General features: G+C 35.7%; 2 protein-coding genes across 2 annotated transcripts in view; one reads left to right on the top strand and one right to left on the bottom strand.

Moving 5' to 3' along the window:
* Positions 1 to 5,220, top strand: part of LOC120628953 (translocation protein SEC62) — an 18,601-nt gene extending 13,381 nt beyond the window's left edge. The window contains exon 8 of the mRNA XM_039897647.1: positions 163 to 5,220. Within this exon, the coding sequence (XP_039753581.1) occupies positions 163 to 349 (187 nt within the window). The 3' untranslated portion in view covers positions 350 to 5,220. The remainder of the gene's footprint in view (positions 1 to 162) is intronic.
* LOC120628954 (4-hydroxyphenylpyruvate dioxygenase-like) lies at positions 5,216 to 16,749 on the bottom strand. The gene is made up of 9 exons (XM_039897648.1): positions 16,588 to 16,749; positions 15,701 to 15,790; positions 15,121 to 15,225; positions 14,523 to 14,738; positions 12,771 to 12,871; positions 11,327 to 11,431; positions 9,381 to 9,588; positions 6,729 to 6,968; positions 5,216 to 5,467 (listed from the first exon to the last, which is right to left on the bottom strand). Exons 1-9 carry the CDS (start codon positions 16,588 to 16,590, stop codon positions 5,393 to 5,395), a joined length of 1,143 nt encoding a protein of 380 aa, XP_039753582.1. The 5' UTR covers positions 16,591 to 16,749; the 3' UTR covers positions 5,216 to 5,392.

Genomic DNA, 16,749 nt, shown 5'->3' with positions numbered 1-16,749 from the left:
CCTATTATTATCGTTGCATGACAAATGAGACGTAATATGTTTTATCCAAATGACTACAGGCGATCATCGTATGAATTGTTTTTTTTTTGCATAATATCATATCATCGTATGAAATGTTTTTTTTGCATAAAATCATATTATGTTATATTTCACTTGTATCAGGGATGACACGCCAGAGCTTGTCCCAAGTACGGATAAGCTGTCAGAATCGGAATCAGAAAACAGTCAACGGTCATCCACAGACCGTGACTTTGAGATTGTTGAGCCAGGCGACGTTGAGGATCCCGACTCTAAAGAAGGATCCGACACCAAGGAAGACCTTGACCCTAAAGGTAGCAATACAACTTAGACGTAGAACTTATTATTACTATAGGCAGGCAATATGTTAACTCGGGGACAGGTTGTTAAATTATTTTACTGATAAAGTTGAATGAAAATAACAAGCAATTTTTTTTTAATTTAAACCTCTTACATTATTGGTAATATATGTTATGTAACAACTTCAAGTTAATTAGTTGAATATTTTCTAGTTTGCAGATAAAAACATAAGATGCTGAATATTTATGTATTTTTTCTGAACTATATGCACATTTTTGTCATACAAATATGAAAATATTTACAAAAGTTTTGTTTATTAATGTGGCAAGAAATCGTAGAAGAAAAAGAACCAAAACTTGCTTGTAACTTTTTTTATTTATTTATGTCGCAATTGATTTAAGTAACAAGTTTTATTTTTCGTGTGCATTTATGATAAATGCTAGTTGGATTTTTTACTAAACAAAAATCTAAAATTTTTGTTAGCTTAGTTTATTTATGTGGACCAAATTTACTATTCACGTTTTCCAATAAACAAACTAAAACACCTGTCCCCGTTAGTTATATAGATCGGTTGTTAGGTTACACAAATTAGCGACAATTTTCAAGTATTTCAATACAAACAGTTTAATTATGGGACATTAAAAATCTACATATGACTATGAAATAACGCTGCATAATAGTGACTATACTCGTTGATTTATAATCAAAATGAGCATAACGTCTTACTAATGTATTTATTTAATTAACTGAATCATCGACGATAAATCACTAACACAGGCGACATTTCTTAGTTGGCGCAGTTTAATACCAACAGTTGTCTTTACCTTACAATAAAGAGTTCAGATCGCAGCATCATATTAAGAATTCAAAAGGGTATTTGACTGTATTTAAAACATCGATTGCATAGTGTTATCCCTAAAGATAATAATTTTTCTATGTCATTTTATTTCATCAAACAAAATATAAGATTTTTGATGTATCCTAATTGCTATATATAAGCCGCATTATTGATTGGTTGTCGCTATTTACAGTCCTGTGACGTCACAAGACTTCAATGTGGTATTACATAAAGATTATAGTCGCGAGTGACTACAAAGGATCCTGCGGATTCTTGGAAGGCACTTCAAACATTTTTAGAATATTCCTTATACATAAATTTGTGAGCTTTAAAATAGCATCATGTTTCATTTGAGACAATATAAAAGAATCTTTCAAACACCCTAATGTGTATCCAAACCCTGATTTTGACCATCTAAGCAGATTTTTGTATGTGGGTACCTGCCAGTTACAGTTTTTCTAATGTCCCAAATTAAGCTAGTATAGATAAAATATTAAATATAACAATTATCTAATATAGATAAAAAATAAATAAGTGATTTTTTATTTAGATAAAATATTCGTGTTGTATTCATGCATTTTTGCACATTATAATAAAATATAATATTGTTTCTGTTTTTTTTTTTGTGATTATACATTTGGTGCTGTCTTTATAATTTTTACGTTCAGACCGTATTTAATATTAATAATGGGAATGATTGCATTTTACGTAATAAATAAATATAGTGTAATTTGTATGACATAAAGGTGGACGCTTACTTAACACGTCTGAATATGCTGTACAACTAAGATTTTTTTAGAAGCGAATGTCTTCCCTACGTCTACGGTAGCACAAGACCTGCTTTATCCGACGCGTCTTTTAATTGGCCGTATGCATTTATGAGCCACCGCAGACGTACGTTTGACCGTCACATTTATGTATATTATTCGTCATACATAATCGTAAAATGGTGCTATTTAATGCATTTGTACACAAATTCTAAACAAACATCGGTTATTTTGAAAGGGACTTACATCACTAATTTTCCATTATTTCCTGTTTGATAGTGATGATTTGAGAATACCTTAAGTTAGGATTTCGGTACTACCAAATTAGCGCCAATTTGTTGAAAATATTAGGCGGATTTTTTTTTTTCAATCTTCTATTGCTTTGACCCGTGTTAATCTAATGAATGAAATGGAATCATTAAATTTGCAATCATCAGCTCGATGAATTAAATAAAAATTCGATCCAATTGAGTTTAGTTTTTACTTTAACGTTCATATTGGTGCCAATTCCGCTGTCCGTAGATCTGCTAACTAAATTAATTACTCAGGTTAATAAATTTTCTTTTTAGGAAAACATTGCGAAAAATACTGCTACATATGTAAATTTAGTTCGTCTTTGTGTACAACACAATTAGCATCCATTTAGCAGCAGCAAAGGGTGTTTTTAGAACTGTAATTATTATTATTATTCTATTAAGTGAGCGTTCAGCTTTACAGATGCGTGCATTTTTTATGTAAGGTAAAGAAAGGGGGTCGTGGATGACTGTAACAATGCTAAAACGTGCAAAAGTATATTTTTAACAAGGGTCTTAATGAAACGTATAAAATTAAATTGTAAATTTTTATATACTATTATTTATTTTCGAACTTTGATATTTTTTCAAAATCTTTAGTGTTTTTTTTTCCGAAACCCTTCGGCTTGTCAATTATAAATGTGCTGCCATTTTAATATGTCACTTCTGATTTTTCCACCGGACTCTTTTATAAACCCCTCATTGGCGCAGTGGTGAGAGCTGTTTTAAGTTGGAGCTCCCGGGTTCGAATCACGGCAGATGCAATTTGGGAATTGATAGTTTCAGAATTTCCTCTGGTGGGCTTCGGCCTTGGCTAGTTACCACTCAGCGGTACCGACAAATCGAGCCCCTTAGCGATTTAGCGTACCGGTTCGATGTCGCGTAGAAACCAATTTGGGGTATAGGTTCAATATAACTGTGATACTCTATTATATACAATAGGTTAGTCCGCTACCATCTCAGAGTGCATCATTACTTACCACCGTGAGTTTTCAGTCCTAGGCTAACTTGTAGTGGAATAAAATTTCATCCGTTTTATTATAGAACAATTGTTGATCTACAAGGTGTAACAAGTTTATTCATGGACTCAATTTAACGTTTGAAAAATCGCCCTTATTATTACCAAAAACTTCTGTTAATAGGTAGAACAGTGGTGAAAAGTAATTTATACAGGGTTTAAAAAAAGTACCAAAAAGCTCTCGGAATGTAATTGTTCACATCAAAACTTAACAAGTTTTGTTCTAAGACTTTTTCTAATTCGATAATTTGTGAAATATCTAATATTTTGCATAGATGCTGTATATGGTACTTCTCTGTAATTTAACATCGGCAACAGTGCGCGAACCACGACTCTATCGTGCGTGCTTGCAGCGTTTTCGCAACAAGGATATGTGTTGTAATTTCACTTTAATGACTTAACATAAAATATATATTTTTTTTTTGTATGGAAATGAAAATTGATACAAAATTTTGAAAATTCGTAGAAAGGAAGTTGTTACTTTAAGTGATAGAAACTACAAGGCCGAGAGCTATTTGTTTTTTTTTTTATTATAACCCTGTATAATATAACTCTTGCAGTGAGACTAGTGTACTAGCGGTGATAGATCAGTCGACTTCACTTTCGGGGGAGCGAGTTCGAATCCCAGCACCTCTAACTTTTCTAAGTTATTTGCGTTTTAAGCAAATAAAATATCACTTGCTTCAACGGGAGTCGTGAGGAAACCTGCTTACCTGAGAGTTCTCCATAATGTTCTCGGAAGGTGTGTGGAGCCCACCAATCCGCACTGGGCCAGCGCGGTGGACGGACTTAACCGCCTTCTCATTGTGAGATGAGACCTCGTGCCCTTGGGCCGTTAATGGTTTGATAAAATGATGAGAATGATGAATATAAGTATTGTTCGAAATCGTTACCTGTCAAAAGTGGCATATTAAAATGGCTATTCTATAGTTTTAAAATTTTTCGTTTTATGTTGTATTGTACTCAGGTACATCCCAATGAGTTATGGTATATATCGAGACTGGAATCGCGGAAAGATGTTTTTGTCATACTGCTTCATATGAATTCATAAAACGTAGTGCATGTATTGAGGAGGTAGATTATTGAACAAGTGCTATATGAATTTTGTGGTCTTATAAGTAAAAACCTCTGATTCGATTACCGGTACATTTCTACATTTTGGAAATTAAAATATTTCCAAATTTTCTATGCCCGGCTTTAGATGTGGTTAGTTACCACGCTTCGAAAACACCGTGCCGCAAAGCTAATTAGCGTTCCGGCACGATGGTGTGCACAACTGTTTCGGGATATGGTACAGCTGTTATATTGCGACTGCAGATAGGTATATCAGCAGCAGATGAAATTACAGTTGGGGTCGTTATGGTAGTAGAATAAAAAAAAGGTTTGAGGCTTCGGCCATGGTTACCAGCATACGACAGCAACGTGCCGCCAAGCTGTTATTCGTTCTGGTACGAAACTGCTTGAAATCTAGTAAAGGATATGGGTAGGTCAGCCGTTTACCTTTTATGACGGCCGATTGGCTCAGTGAGCAGTGAAACTACTTTCTGAGTCCAAGGCTTCGATTCAAACAAATGGAAAATGTTTGTGTGATGAAAATGAATGTTTTTCAGTGTCTGGGCGTTTATCTGTATATCATAGGTATTTATGTATATTACTAATAAATTATTTAACTGTTCTCTCAAGTTCCGCTTACTTTAAGGCTAGGAAGCGATGTCTGTATTATCGCCATATATTTATTATCTTAGACTGGGTCTTCATCTCGCCTTATCTTTAATTTAATAAAAATATTAGTTGCGTACCTAATTCGAAAATAAATATTCGATTGAATATATAAATCTCATACCAGTCTCGATATACCGTACTCCCAAATCAATAATGAATAGTAATGTAAATATTTCTCTCGTTTTCAAGATCTAATCAATGTTACATGACGAATTGTATTTATGACGTTGACTTTCGTTAATCCAATAAAACAATATACTCTAATAAAATGGTTTTTATTTATTTACTCTGCATTAAACTACACTTATGCAGTGCGTAGTCCAACTACGTTCTTAGTGTACCACTCCTTCGTACAAAATTCCTACCATTCTACATTCTAAAAATAGATAGACGTTTTTTAGTCGAAATATTCGAAAATTAAAATAACACTAGTTTCTTATAAGTTTCCGCGCCTGTCTTGCTCCAATTCGATCGATTCGAAAAGAGTCTTGAAGTTTCCAGCTCCGAAACCCTGGAAATAATTACGAAAACACATGTTATTACATGATTATTCTGAAAGTAGGTACATTGGTATATCTTTCTCTCAAATGAGAAATGAGATCCGTACAAGAACTAGAGTTACCGACATAGCTCAGCGAGTCGCAAAGCTGAGGAGGCAATGGGCGGGGCACATAGCCAGAACCGATGGACGTTGGTGTCCAAAGGTGCTGGAATGGCGACCTCGCACAGGTAAACGAAACGACAGACGACATCAAACTAGTTGCTGGGTGGTACATGGTAGCCGCTGGAAACAAGCGGCCCGGGACCATGGATTTTGGAACTCCGAAGTAGTGGACGTTAATCAGTTTAATTGAAAATTATGATGATATGTGTTTCTTGTATAGAGTAAGAAGAACGAAAGAGCGAAAAAAATCTGTTAATTAAATTGGTAATTTTAACAATAGTGTTGTTTTCACAAAGGTAAAGGATAACACTATGAATGAATGCACGAATGAATACACTTTTATTGTACACCTATGTAGTGTACAATAAAACATACAAGAATGGTAAATAAAAATTAAATGAAAAGCATACATTTTGGCGACCTTATCGCTACATAGCGATCTCTTCGAGGGAACCAATGGCGTAAAACACCTCAGGATGAGAGGTAGGTGGTGCATATACATATATATTTACATATATACCTATATACATAAATGTATATATATATAATAAACTTACAACATTACATATAGACACTGAATTATCATATTTAGTTTAGCTCAAAGTAGTACAGGACCGAATTTTATCAATCAGTAGCCTATAACAATTCACTGATTGGCTAATAGCCTCTTCCAACAGAAGATTGCAGTAACCGTTATAATCCCTTGTACGATACCCGCGTGTAAAGGAAGGGGTGGTGCCAACTGTATTCTGATCTGAACGTCGATTTATTGGTATTGAAGCAACGCCATCTAGTAACGCTGGGAAACTGTACTGTCAATAGATGGCGATTCCATATCATTATCATGCGAATTGGTAAACAACACACGTCGGAACTCTCGGGCATGCAGGTTTCCTAACGATGTTTTCCTTCAAAATGCTCCGAAAAGTCAGTGGTGCGTGCCACGGATCGGACAAGGTCTCCAAGAAAGGAAAAATTAGTAGCACGGCACTCCTTCCACAATGAGGAGGGGTTTCCACCGCTTAAACCATATAAATCGTAGTTACTTTTACGCGATTGAAAAAGTAAACGTGAGTGGAAAATCTCACGATTGGCACTTTGTACTTACATTGTGATTTCGTCTCTGTATAACCTCCAAGAACAGTGTAGGTCTGTCTTGAGTGTTCTTGGTGAATATCTGCAATAGGTAGCCATCTTCGTCGTAGTCTATGAGGATATTGAGCCGCTCTAGCGTGTCTATGCTCTCAGCGACACGCACTTTGCTGAGTTGCAATTTCTCTCTGATGATCTTGTAATATTTCGACGGTATTGTCAGGAATTCTACACCTCGGGCGCGGAGATTCTCAATCTGGGGAAATGTAGTACTGAGTTATTTAGTCAGTGGGAATTCCATAGCAAACGTCTTTCTTATATTTAGGTCCTTATAGGGTTGCCATACGTCCGGAATTGTCCGGACATGTCCGGTAATACAGGTCTTTGTCCGGAATGCGGGGGGAAAGTCTAAACCGTCCGGAATATCTACATGTAACATGTCAGTTCCGCGCTCGTTATAACATGTCAGTGGACATGTTATAACGAGCGCGGGCGGATGGAGAGTAGAGGCGCTTCCCCTCACCTCACCCCTTCCCCCCGGTCTCGTTCACAGTCATAAAGTCCGCACGCGCAGGAAAAATTTGAAAATTTGCTTCGTTTATTCATAAACACGATGTTTATCAACATTAATATTACATTTATAAGAAAGTCAGGAAATCTCATCAAGTCTCCGGCATTTTCTCCGGAATTTAGATTTTTTGATCTGGGAACCCTCGGTCCATAGCTAACCTACTTATTGTGGTCTAATGAAAACTGATATATAGTGATCAGCAGTATGGTAAGAAATCTATTGAAAAAGTTGTTCTTATACGACGACTAAAGCCGATTGGCGCAGTGGGCAGGGTCCCTGCTTTCTAAATCCAAGGCCGTGGGTTCGATTCCCACAACTAGAAAATGTTTGTGTGATAAACATCAAACTTTTTTCAGTTTTGGGGTATCTGTATATTATAATTATTTATGTATATTATTCATAAAAAAATATACAGTTGTCTTAGTACGCTAAATGATAGGGTAAGATGGCGATGATTGTATTGTCTTTGTATATTTATTTATTTATATAAATTAGTAACTGCTAGTTGGCCTTGTGGTTAGGAAGTTCAACTACGGATCACGAGGTCCTGGGTTTTTTAACCTGATCGGACCAAGATTTATGAGGTATTGCTTATTAGTCAGTTGATATATAAGAAAATTGACGTTGCCTAACTCGTCCCGTTAAGCAATCGGACCCGTATATTATCACTTGTTTGTGATAATAGTTGTTAAAACCCACCACCCCGAATTGGAGCAGCGTGGTGGGTCTACGCTGTGAAACCGTCTCTACTATGAAACGCGAGGCCTGTACCCAGCAGTGGGATGTGCGGATGATGGTTATGATATTAGAAGGAGACAAACTGACAAACTTCTTAACTTATATCCCAAGATATGTGGGGTTGGCACTTGACGACGATATGTTTTCTGCTATCATGAAGTCAAGACTTTGTCGAGACGTCAACCATCCTTGGGAATGCTGTTCAATAAAAAGTACCAGAAAGTTCTCGGTCTTATAGTTTCTATCATTAAGACTAACAACTTTTGTTCTAAAACTTTTCAAAATTCAGTATTAATTTATTTCATACAAAAAATTAATAAATCATGTTACTTCTGTATAGTGACATTACACTGTCAAACCAAATACATGTGATTCGACACTAGCGATCGCACGATAGAGTAGTGGTGTGGTGCGGATTTTACATTAGGTACAGAGTAGTAATAAGTAGAGTATCTATGTATTTAATATTACACCAATCAAATTAAAAAAAGTCTTTTAAAAATGTTGTTAGTTTTAACTTTGTATATGTTAACATAAATTTTTAATTTAGTTAGAAAACCATAACTACAATGGACCTGTATTATTCATCTATTCTTTCGCGTAAAAGATAACTATGATATGTATGGCGTCGAAAGAACGCCGTCTCTGGTCCCTAGATGACGCTACCAAAACGCATGCATAGTGGATACTGTTCAATTTATTGAGATTTATAATTTTTTTTTACGCCCGTCATCCTGACTCAATTAGTTTAGAGTTTATTTAATAATTTGCCACATATTTTACGATTAAGGGTAAACGCGTAGCGTGAGGATGGGAGGGTTATCTCTTCGTACGAAGCCTTCGTATAATTATGATAGAACTTCACTTACAGGTAAGTTCGTTTAATAATTTATTATACTTTGGCTTCGTACTCGAGATTATTGAGACTAGGTAGACTTTTAGAGATAAAATTCGTAAAATATTAAGTAGATACGGTTAGAAGAAAATGTTCGATTAAACTTACTTATTATTTATATTAATTAATACAAAAACCATAAATATTCCATTCCTCTAATTATAAACAATGAGTTTTGAGTTATATGAATTAAATAACAATCAATCAATCAATCAAAAATACTTTATTGCACACAAGAAAAAATAAATAAAAGAGAACAAAGTTACAAGTCAATTAAATTTGTGTAACAAAGGCCTTATCACTTTTAGTGATTTCTTCCAGGCAACCATTTTGTTCCTATTGAATGATTCATAAGGGCCCGGCAAAAACAATCACCTTGGGCACTAATAGGCCGACTATAAAATTTTGCAAAAGTATGGGAAACTTTTAGGCGAGCGAATAGATGAAAAGGGACAATTACTCACTGCTGTTATTATATCCTCAGTGTTGATAGCTATGTGCTGGACCCCCGCCCCGCCATGGTACTCCACATATTCCTGTATCTGACTCTTCTTTTTGCCCTCCGCCGGTTCGTTGATGGGCACCTTGACAGTTTCCTCCCAGTTCGCCATCACTATGGAGCGCAGTGCGGAGTACTCAGTGCAGACTTGTTTGTCGTCTACTGACCAGAATCTGAGGAGTAACGTACACGCTAAACTTGGAAGCAGTGATAGCCTAGTGGGTAAGGCTTCGGCATTTCTTCCTGAGGGGACAGAGTTCGATATCTGGCGCCAGTGCCGGAAGCGAAATTCTTTAAAAGAGCGCTTGATCTGCTATGGGCTCTTTAGTATAAAGGGGTAAAACTACAATTCAATACTCAATACGTATCTTAAATACAATACGTATATGCTACCTATAGGTTACAATTTTGTGGGTAGTTAATAGTGTAGTAAATTACTGTAGGCGATAGATGTCTGTTGCGTGTGCGTGTGCGTCTCAGTCAGTCAGTCAGTCAGTCAGTCAGTCTTTTTGTGACAGACCTCGTCTGCGGAAGTACTAAGCAAGGTGGTATGCTTATTTCTGCCGCCAAGCAGCATTGTAGCAATGCTGTGTTCGTCAGGGTGATTACGTATTTCGCGACAGCAATGCGACAGGCGTAAATCTTGCAATCGCTGCTGTCAAACGTCACTTTTCAATACAATAAATAAACAAAACGACGAACGACTACGCCGCAGGTTCATGGACACAGGGCGACACTTTGCTATTAATTTATATATTATCTTTTGCTATAAATATATTCCTTGCAAGACCTCGGAAGTGTTGCTATGTTTAAAGGCGATGGTTTCCACTTACCATCATGTCTATCTGCTTTGTCTATCAATTATTAATTATAATAAATAAAAAATAAAATACTGGGAATTCTCTATAATGACTTCTTAAAAAGCATTGTTTGCCAACGTTTGTTTGCTTCTGTGTATTTTTCTATATTATAATAATTTTCTATTCCTATTTTGGTTACATTTACCTAACCTTATCCTAACCAGAGTATGCATTGAGCAGGAAAATTGCATAAAACAACAAAAATCCTCCTCTTTAACAAATTATATTTAAATTTTAGTGTAGGCATTGCTTTTGTGTATGTATGAAGTGCAAGCCTGTAGTATATAGTTTTTTTTCCTTTTCGTTGAGACCGTTTTTACCTATAATCCCGCCCATGCTGTGTGTTATATTCGTTATTTTAAGTGTCCAATAAAGTGTATTTTTATTTCATTTCATTCCAATGTTTTCAAGGGCGTGCGATCCAATCCACAGTTGACCAGCGTAGTAAGTAAATAAATATGTAGTTTATTTGTTATTAAATTGAAGTAAGTAAATATGTAGTTCAAAAATAGAAATACTACCTATAGAGGGTATATCGCTCGTAATTTGGTTCGCAACCAAGGAATATTTGGTCTTATTTATTTCTCTATTTATCATCTTTACTTGAACACCATTAAGTAAGTACAATTAAAGAAAAATAGAAACAAAAAACAGAAGCAGAATAAAAAAGAAGCCTTAAAGCTTATTTAAAAAAAAAATCAAGTAGGCCTAATAAGCTAATTTTTGAAACTTTAAGTCTATCTGTTTGTAGTGACTCTACCATCGGTTCAGAAGACAGATTCTATCGAGAAGCATCAAACTCAGCAGTTTCTATTTTTGACATGATAACTTTTACAATAAGTAAGTTATTCTTTTATATAATAGTACTTTTATGGAGAAGAATATCATGGCTCAAAAAACTACGACAATGGTATGGAAAGAGCAACAAATCATTATTTAGAGCAGCGGTGTCCAAAGTCCTAATGATTGCCAACCTTCGTAAGGAGACGTCACCCTAAGAAGAAGATTATATAGTAAAAACGATGACTTATTGATTAATAGCAAACATTACCTGTGGAATTGTAAGCATCGTTCATACCAAGAAGCCGCTGTCTCCATGCCGTTATCCGGTTGGTTACCAACGACGTGGTCGATGAAATTGATCTCCACTTTTGGCCTGGAAGACAAATTTATTAGTAAGTATACTCGTACTCGAAGCGGTGATAGCGCAGTGGGCAGACGCTCGACTTCACTTTCGTGGGGCCGAGTTCGAATCCCCGCACGCACTTCCAACATTTCTAGGTTATGTGCGTTTTAGGTTATCAAAATATCCCTTGCTTCAACGGTGAAGGAAAACATCGTGAGGAAACCTGCATGCCTGAGAGTTCTACATAATGTTCTCAAAGGTGTGTGGAGTCCATCAATCCGCACTTGACCAGAGTGGTGGACTACGGGCTAAACCCCACTTATTCTGAGTTATGGAGACCTGTGCCATGTACTGGAGCGGTAATGGATTGAAGCTTTTATACATACATAATATACATAATTGGAGGATATCATATTGGTGATAATTTCGTTCGCACACTTTAACCTAAAACTACGTGAGTTCCAAACGCGCCCTAGTCTAAGAAGAGCCCACAACAAACTTAGCCGGGTAATTTATTTATTATCACCTCAAATCTATCTCAAAGTAAATTAATATTAAGCTATGAATTTGAAGTCATTCATACCCAAGCTTTATTTTTGTTTAAGTAATCCTTAGCATTAAATTAGGGTTTTCTGTAAGCTTACGTTTCATATAAACTTTGAACTTATTGAGAGACATCTCAAAGATTTCATTCAAGTAATTTGTTCTAAAATAATATACAATTGCCCTTGAATGAATTAGCAATTTTATGGAGCCTAGTAAACCACACATGTTTAATTTTGATTCTTTTAATTATATTGTTCCAGCACGAGGTATTTAAAACATATTGATTATTAATTTATTTATACTCTTTATTTGCACACAAAAAATACAGAAGAGTAATAAAAAAAAAACACAGACAGGAGCAGTATACAAAATGCGGCCGTATCGCTTAGAAGTGATCCCTGCCAGATCCATAATTTAAAAAAAATACATACCAATACCTACTTGAACTAGATTACACAAATAAAATAATTAATATAGTCATTGCTATCTATTTTTCTTTTCACGTATGAATTTAAGGTTCTTAAAAGAGCGGAATATTAATTTTTTTTTCTGTCAGGTGTCAGTTTACGCGTTCCCTGAACATTACGCACAAGTAGCTTTAAATTGCGCCTAACGTCTTTAGTCATCTTCTAAGAGTTGAGGAAACAGTTTTTATTTCTCTAGGCATCATCTAAGCTTCAAGCGATAAGGCCGCCTTTGTGCATGTTTTGTATTATCGCTTTTTTTGTTAACCTGGCTTTCTATTTGTATGTGCAATAAAGACTTCTTCTTATTCTCTCGGGCATTAGAAGCAGAAAACAAATAAGTGGAATGGTTAACTTACAGGAATTTGTGTATGGGATCGGCGCCCAAGAGCTGCCATCCTGGCAGGAAGGCTCCATTGTAATTAGATCGGTCTATTAGGGTGTGAGTATTGTCACCGTACTGTAAAATTAAACTATCAAAGTTAAAAGTCAAAGTCAGAAATATATTTATTCAAATAGGCCTATTGTTGGCAGTTTTGATGCGTACATTACATGAGAATTACACTGTAGTGAGATGATGGCGATAACCATATTCGTAAACTTAAAACTAAAGCTACGAGTATTCCAAACGCGTCCTGGTCTTAGAAGAAGCCCACAACAGACTTAGCCGGGTGTGATTTCTTGTTATCACCATCTCACATTGTCATTTAAAATTATTAGAAGAGATGGTTAGAGTAATCATTCGCACCCAAGCTCTTTTATCGATTACGTAGTCCTTTATACTATTTTCTATAAGCTCACGTTTAAAACAAACTTTGAACTTTTTAAGAGACATCTCCAAGATGTCAATGGGTAGTTTATTGAAGAATTGTATGCAATTTCCTTTAAACGAATTATGATTTTTATGTTTACATAAAAATAATACTAGGTTACTAGTATATTGCACCGTAAGTTTATTCTTACTTCTTATCTTTAAATTTATCTCTCAATGACTCTCTCGGACCCATTTTGTAGATCGAATCTTCAAAATGGGTCCGAGAGAGTCATTGAGTCATCGTCATCAGTAGCCCATAACAGTCCACTGCTGGGCTAAAGGCCTCTCCCAAAGGAAAGTGTGCCCAAAATCAACACGACCATAATCGATCTCCAACCTGTCTGGTCTGCAGGGCATCGCAGTAGAAGCTAGTAGTAGCACGGAGGGTGCTGGCCGTTCTCCGTTATATTCCCTTAGTCGATTCTCATTCTTTTCTATTAATTTGGTCAAAAAAATTCGATATGGAATTCTAAGAACAATTTGCCTACAACCAATAGCTTAAAGTGATAGGTACCTTTAAGTTGAAAGAACACCCTATATAATATTTAAGTTATTCTACAACAATTATAATTTATTCTAAAATAAGCTCATAAAACTATTTATGTTAAACTAGTAATAAATGGCAAATGGTGGCAGACGGGTATAATGCTTTATTCTGAGATTTAAGAGAGATTAAGAGCTTAAACTCACCACTCTACTACAATGTAGGTTGGTGAACATCGCGCAGAGCCAACTTCAAGCCAGTCAAGTAAAATAAAGGTCAAAGGTCAAATTTCGTCTAGACTAGTTGGGTACAACCTATTTTGCTATTGTGAGACTAAAGCTTTTAGGAAGATGCTCCCAACGAGCCCTGGCCTCAAAGAAAAAGCCCACAATGAATTCAGCTGATGGAAAATGTATGTAACACTCTTAAAAAAATTATGGCGGCCAAGATACAGACATACAGACAAAAATTAAAGAATACAATACTATTTTGGCTTCAGTATCGATTATCAGTATAAATAAACCCTCTAAAAAATACACAAAACAGCCGCGGACGATTTGACCCAAAAAAATCTCATTTGCCCGCCGCCTAGACCAGAAGCTGGGTACGCCCATGCAGCTAATATTAATAAATTTATTTATTTATTGCTATTAGGTATACAAAACAGGTAATAACTAAAGGTAGATCTAAATATAAGTAATAACAAGTTTTGTTATAAGCTGCAACCACTTGGAATAAATTAATTTCGATATAACCAACGTAAATATACCTATAGACATAGAAACTGATACCGAAGGATTTTTTCTCGCTTACCGTTTTTAATGTAGCCATCCTAACAACACCAAACTCGTCACTCTCTTCCCACAGATCCTTGATAACTACAGCACCTTGTTTCTTCGCGTATTCAAGAATATAATCTAGGTTTTCGACTTGGAAAGCGACATCCTTGACGAAATCCCCATGGTATGCTACTTCGTTCACGAAATCTGTCTCCTCCGGTTCATACTGAGCTTGGAACACGAAGATTATCTGCAAATCATTCAACCTTTGAATATCTGTTCATATAAATAAGGGTAAACGCAAACATAACCATTAGGGTAACTGTGATCATAGCAATGAGGGTAACTGTGATCATGAACATAAGGGTAACTGACATCAAAATCATAGAGACACATTCCAGTATTACAAAGCTAACTACTGTATGTATTGAGAAAATGATCTGTCTAAAATAGGTCGGATCTGCCTTAAAAAGTTGTGTATTCCAACTGTTTTAATTGTTAGGCCGTAGCGTAAGGTTTGTTAAATGTAAAAGGAATCTTATCCACTTCTTCAAAACTCATAATGCATAGTCCCGTACTAAAATTACAGTCTTTCAAGCAGTGCAATATAAAAACACTTATAAAAAATCAACCTTGTTCATTCTAACAGCATGCGACGCAATTTTTCTGGATCCAGTTTCCAAGCCTTGGTATGCCAACGGTTGGAAACCAAACCGCGTTATGTAGTAGCTGGCTGCCTGAAAACATAACCATAGGTAAGCATTTTCACAAACATTAGGGTAAGTATGATCGTACTAAAAAAGGTAGAAATAAATAAATCAATATACTACGACAATATATCGCCATCTAGCCCAAAAGTAAGCGTAGCTTGTGTTATGGGTACTAAGATGAATAAAGAATAATTTTATGAACAATATATATAAATACTAAAAAAATACCGATAAACACACGGACACTGAAAAACAAACATCTTCATCACAGAAATATTTTCCAGCTGTGGGAATCGGACCCACGGGCCTTGCACTCAGAAAAAAGGGTGGCTGCCTACTGCGCCAATCGGCTGTCAAAGGTAATCACGACGAAAGAGGGTAATAGTAATCGTGACTTTATTAGGGTAAATGTTATCATAACCATTGGTAAGGACAAACAAAAAACTAGTATGTAATATTTTTTTACGTTACCAAAATACAATACTAGTTACTTGAATCTTACTTGTTTTGCGTTGGAAACCCAGAAAGTCAGGTGATCAAACGCTAGGAACCGCCCTGCTTCGGGTCTCTGACCCTTATCCGTGTAGGAAGTCTGAAAGAAGGGCTCAAGGTAAAACTCAACATCAAAGTCATCACCTTTCCAATGAAAATGAGTAAATGCACCTATATACTTTATTTATTCTATGGTGTAGAAAATACAGAAGAATAAAATGAGATGGAACACAGTATATAAATAAATACAATTAGTCGATTATTGCAACATTGCCATCTCTTCCAGGCAGCCAATGGCGTAAGAAGTAATTTACAGAAAAAGTAATATCCCACTTCTGAAGGGCTAACATGCGCACCATGAAAAATTAAGCTCTACCATTTACTCGTCCTATTACTATGAGCATAAGGAAAATGGTTAGGTAGATATGATTCCCAGTTTATTGGCACAAACATCCACATTCATTGGAGAAAGGGGTTAAGGGTTTAAACCCACCATTCAGCTAAAATGAGGGTTGGCAGGCTTTAACGATTATTACCACGAATTTGTAATAATAATCCGAACCAGCCCAGATGCTTATACGTGCTCATCCGAGGTAAATACCATTTTCCTACCAGATAGGTAGGAACGTAATGAAAAATCTTTTAATTGAATTTTTACCATTGTAAGAAGTAAAATCATTAATAGAATTAAATGGAATTTTCACCATAATAAGAACTTGCTCATGATTTGAATATTCTGATAAACACTTAAAAAAAAATGAAATCGACTAACGCTCTTTTAGTCTTTTCGTTTTTTCATGCACTAAAACTATTTGCATACACTTTTCCTTCCCGCATATTTCCTCGTCTCCGGTCCGGTCTGGTCTGGTCTATGAGTTATACTTATTTTACACTTACCATTTTGTTGAAATCCTAGTGTATTATTAATGTAAGTATGCTATCTCTAGTAATGTTCTTATAGTCAAAAAACTATTCCTTTTCCCAAACAAAATAGTTAAAGAGGATATCCACGTCCTTCTCGATATAGCAACTGATGTGGAATAATTCTAGAAAGGCGAC

The sequence above is a fragment of the Pararge aegeria genome, chromosome 13, assembly GCF_905163445.1.
Source record: "Pararge aegeria chromosome 13, ilParAegt1.1, whole genome shotgun sequence".
NCBI classification, from domain to species: domain Eukaryota; kingdom Metazoa; phylum Arthropoda; class Insecta; order Lepidoptera; family Nymphalidae; genus Pararge; species Pararge aegeria.
Note: the sequence above shows the minus strand (reverse complement) of the source record. Positions and strands in the feature narration are given on the sequence as shown.

Coding starts and splice junctions, on each gene's coding strand:
- LOC120628954 (XM_039897648.1), bottom strand. Junction 12,872..14,522: donor GGATGGCTACATTAAAAACG/GTAAGCGAGAAA, acceptor TTAATTTTACAG/TACGGTGACAATACTCACAC. Junction 5,468..6,728: donor TACAGAGACGAAATCACAAT/GTAAGTACAAAG, acceptor AATTATTTCCAG/GGTTTCGGAGCTGGAAACTT.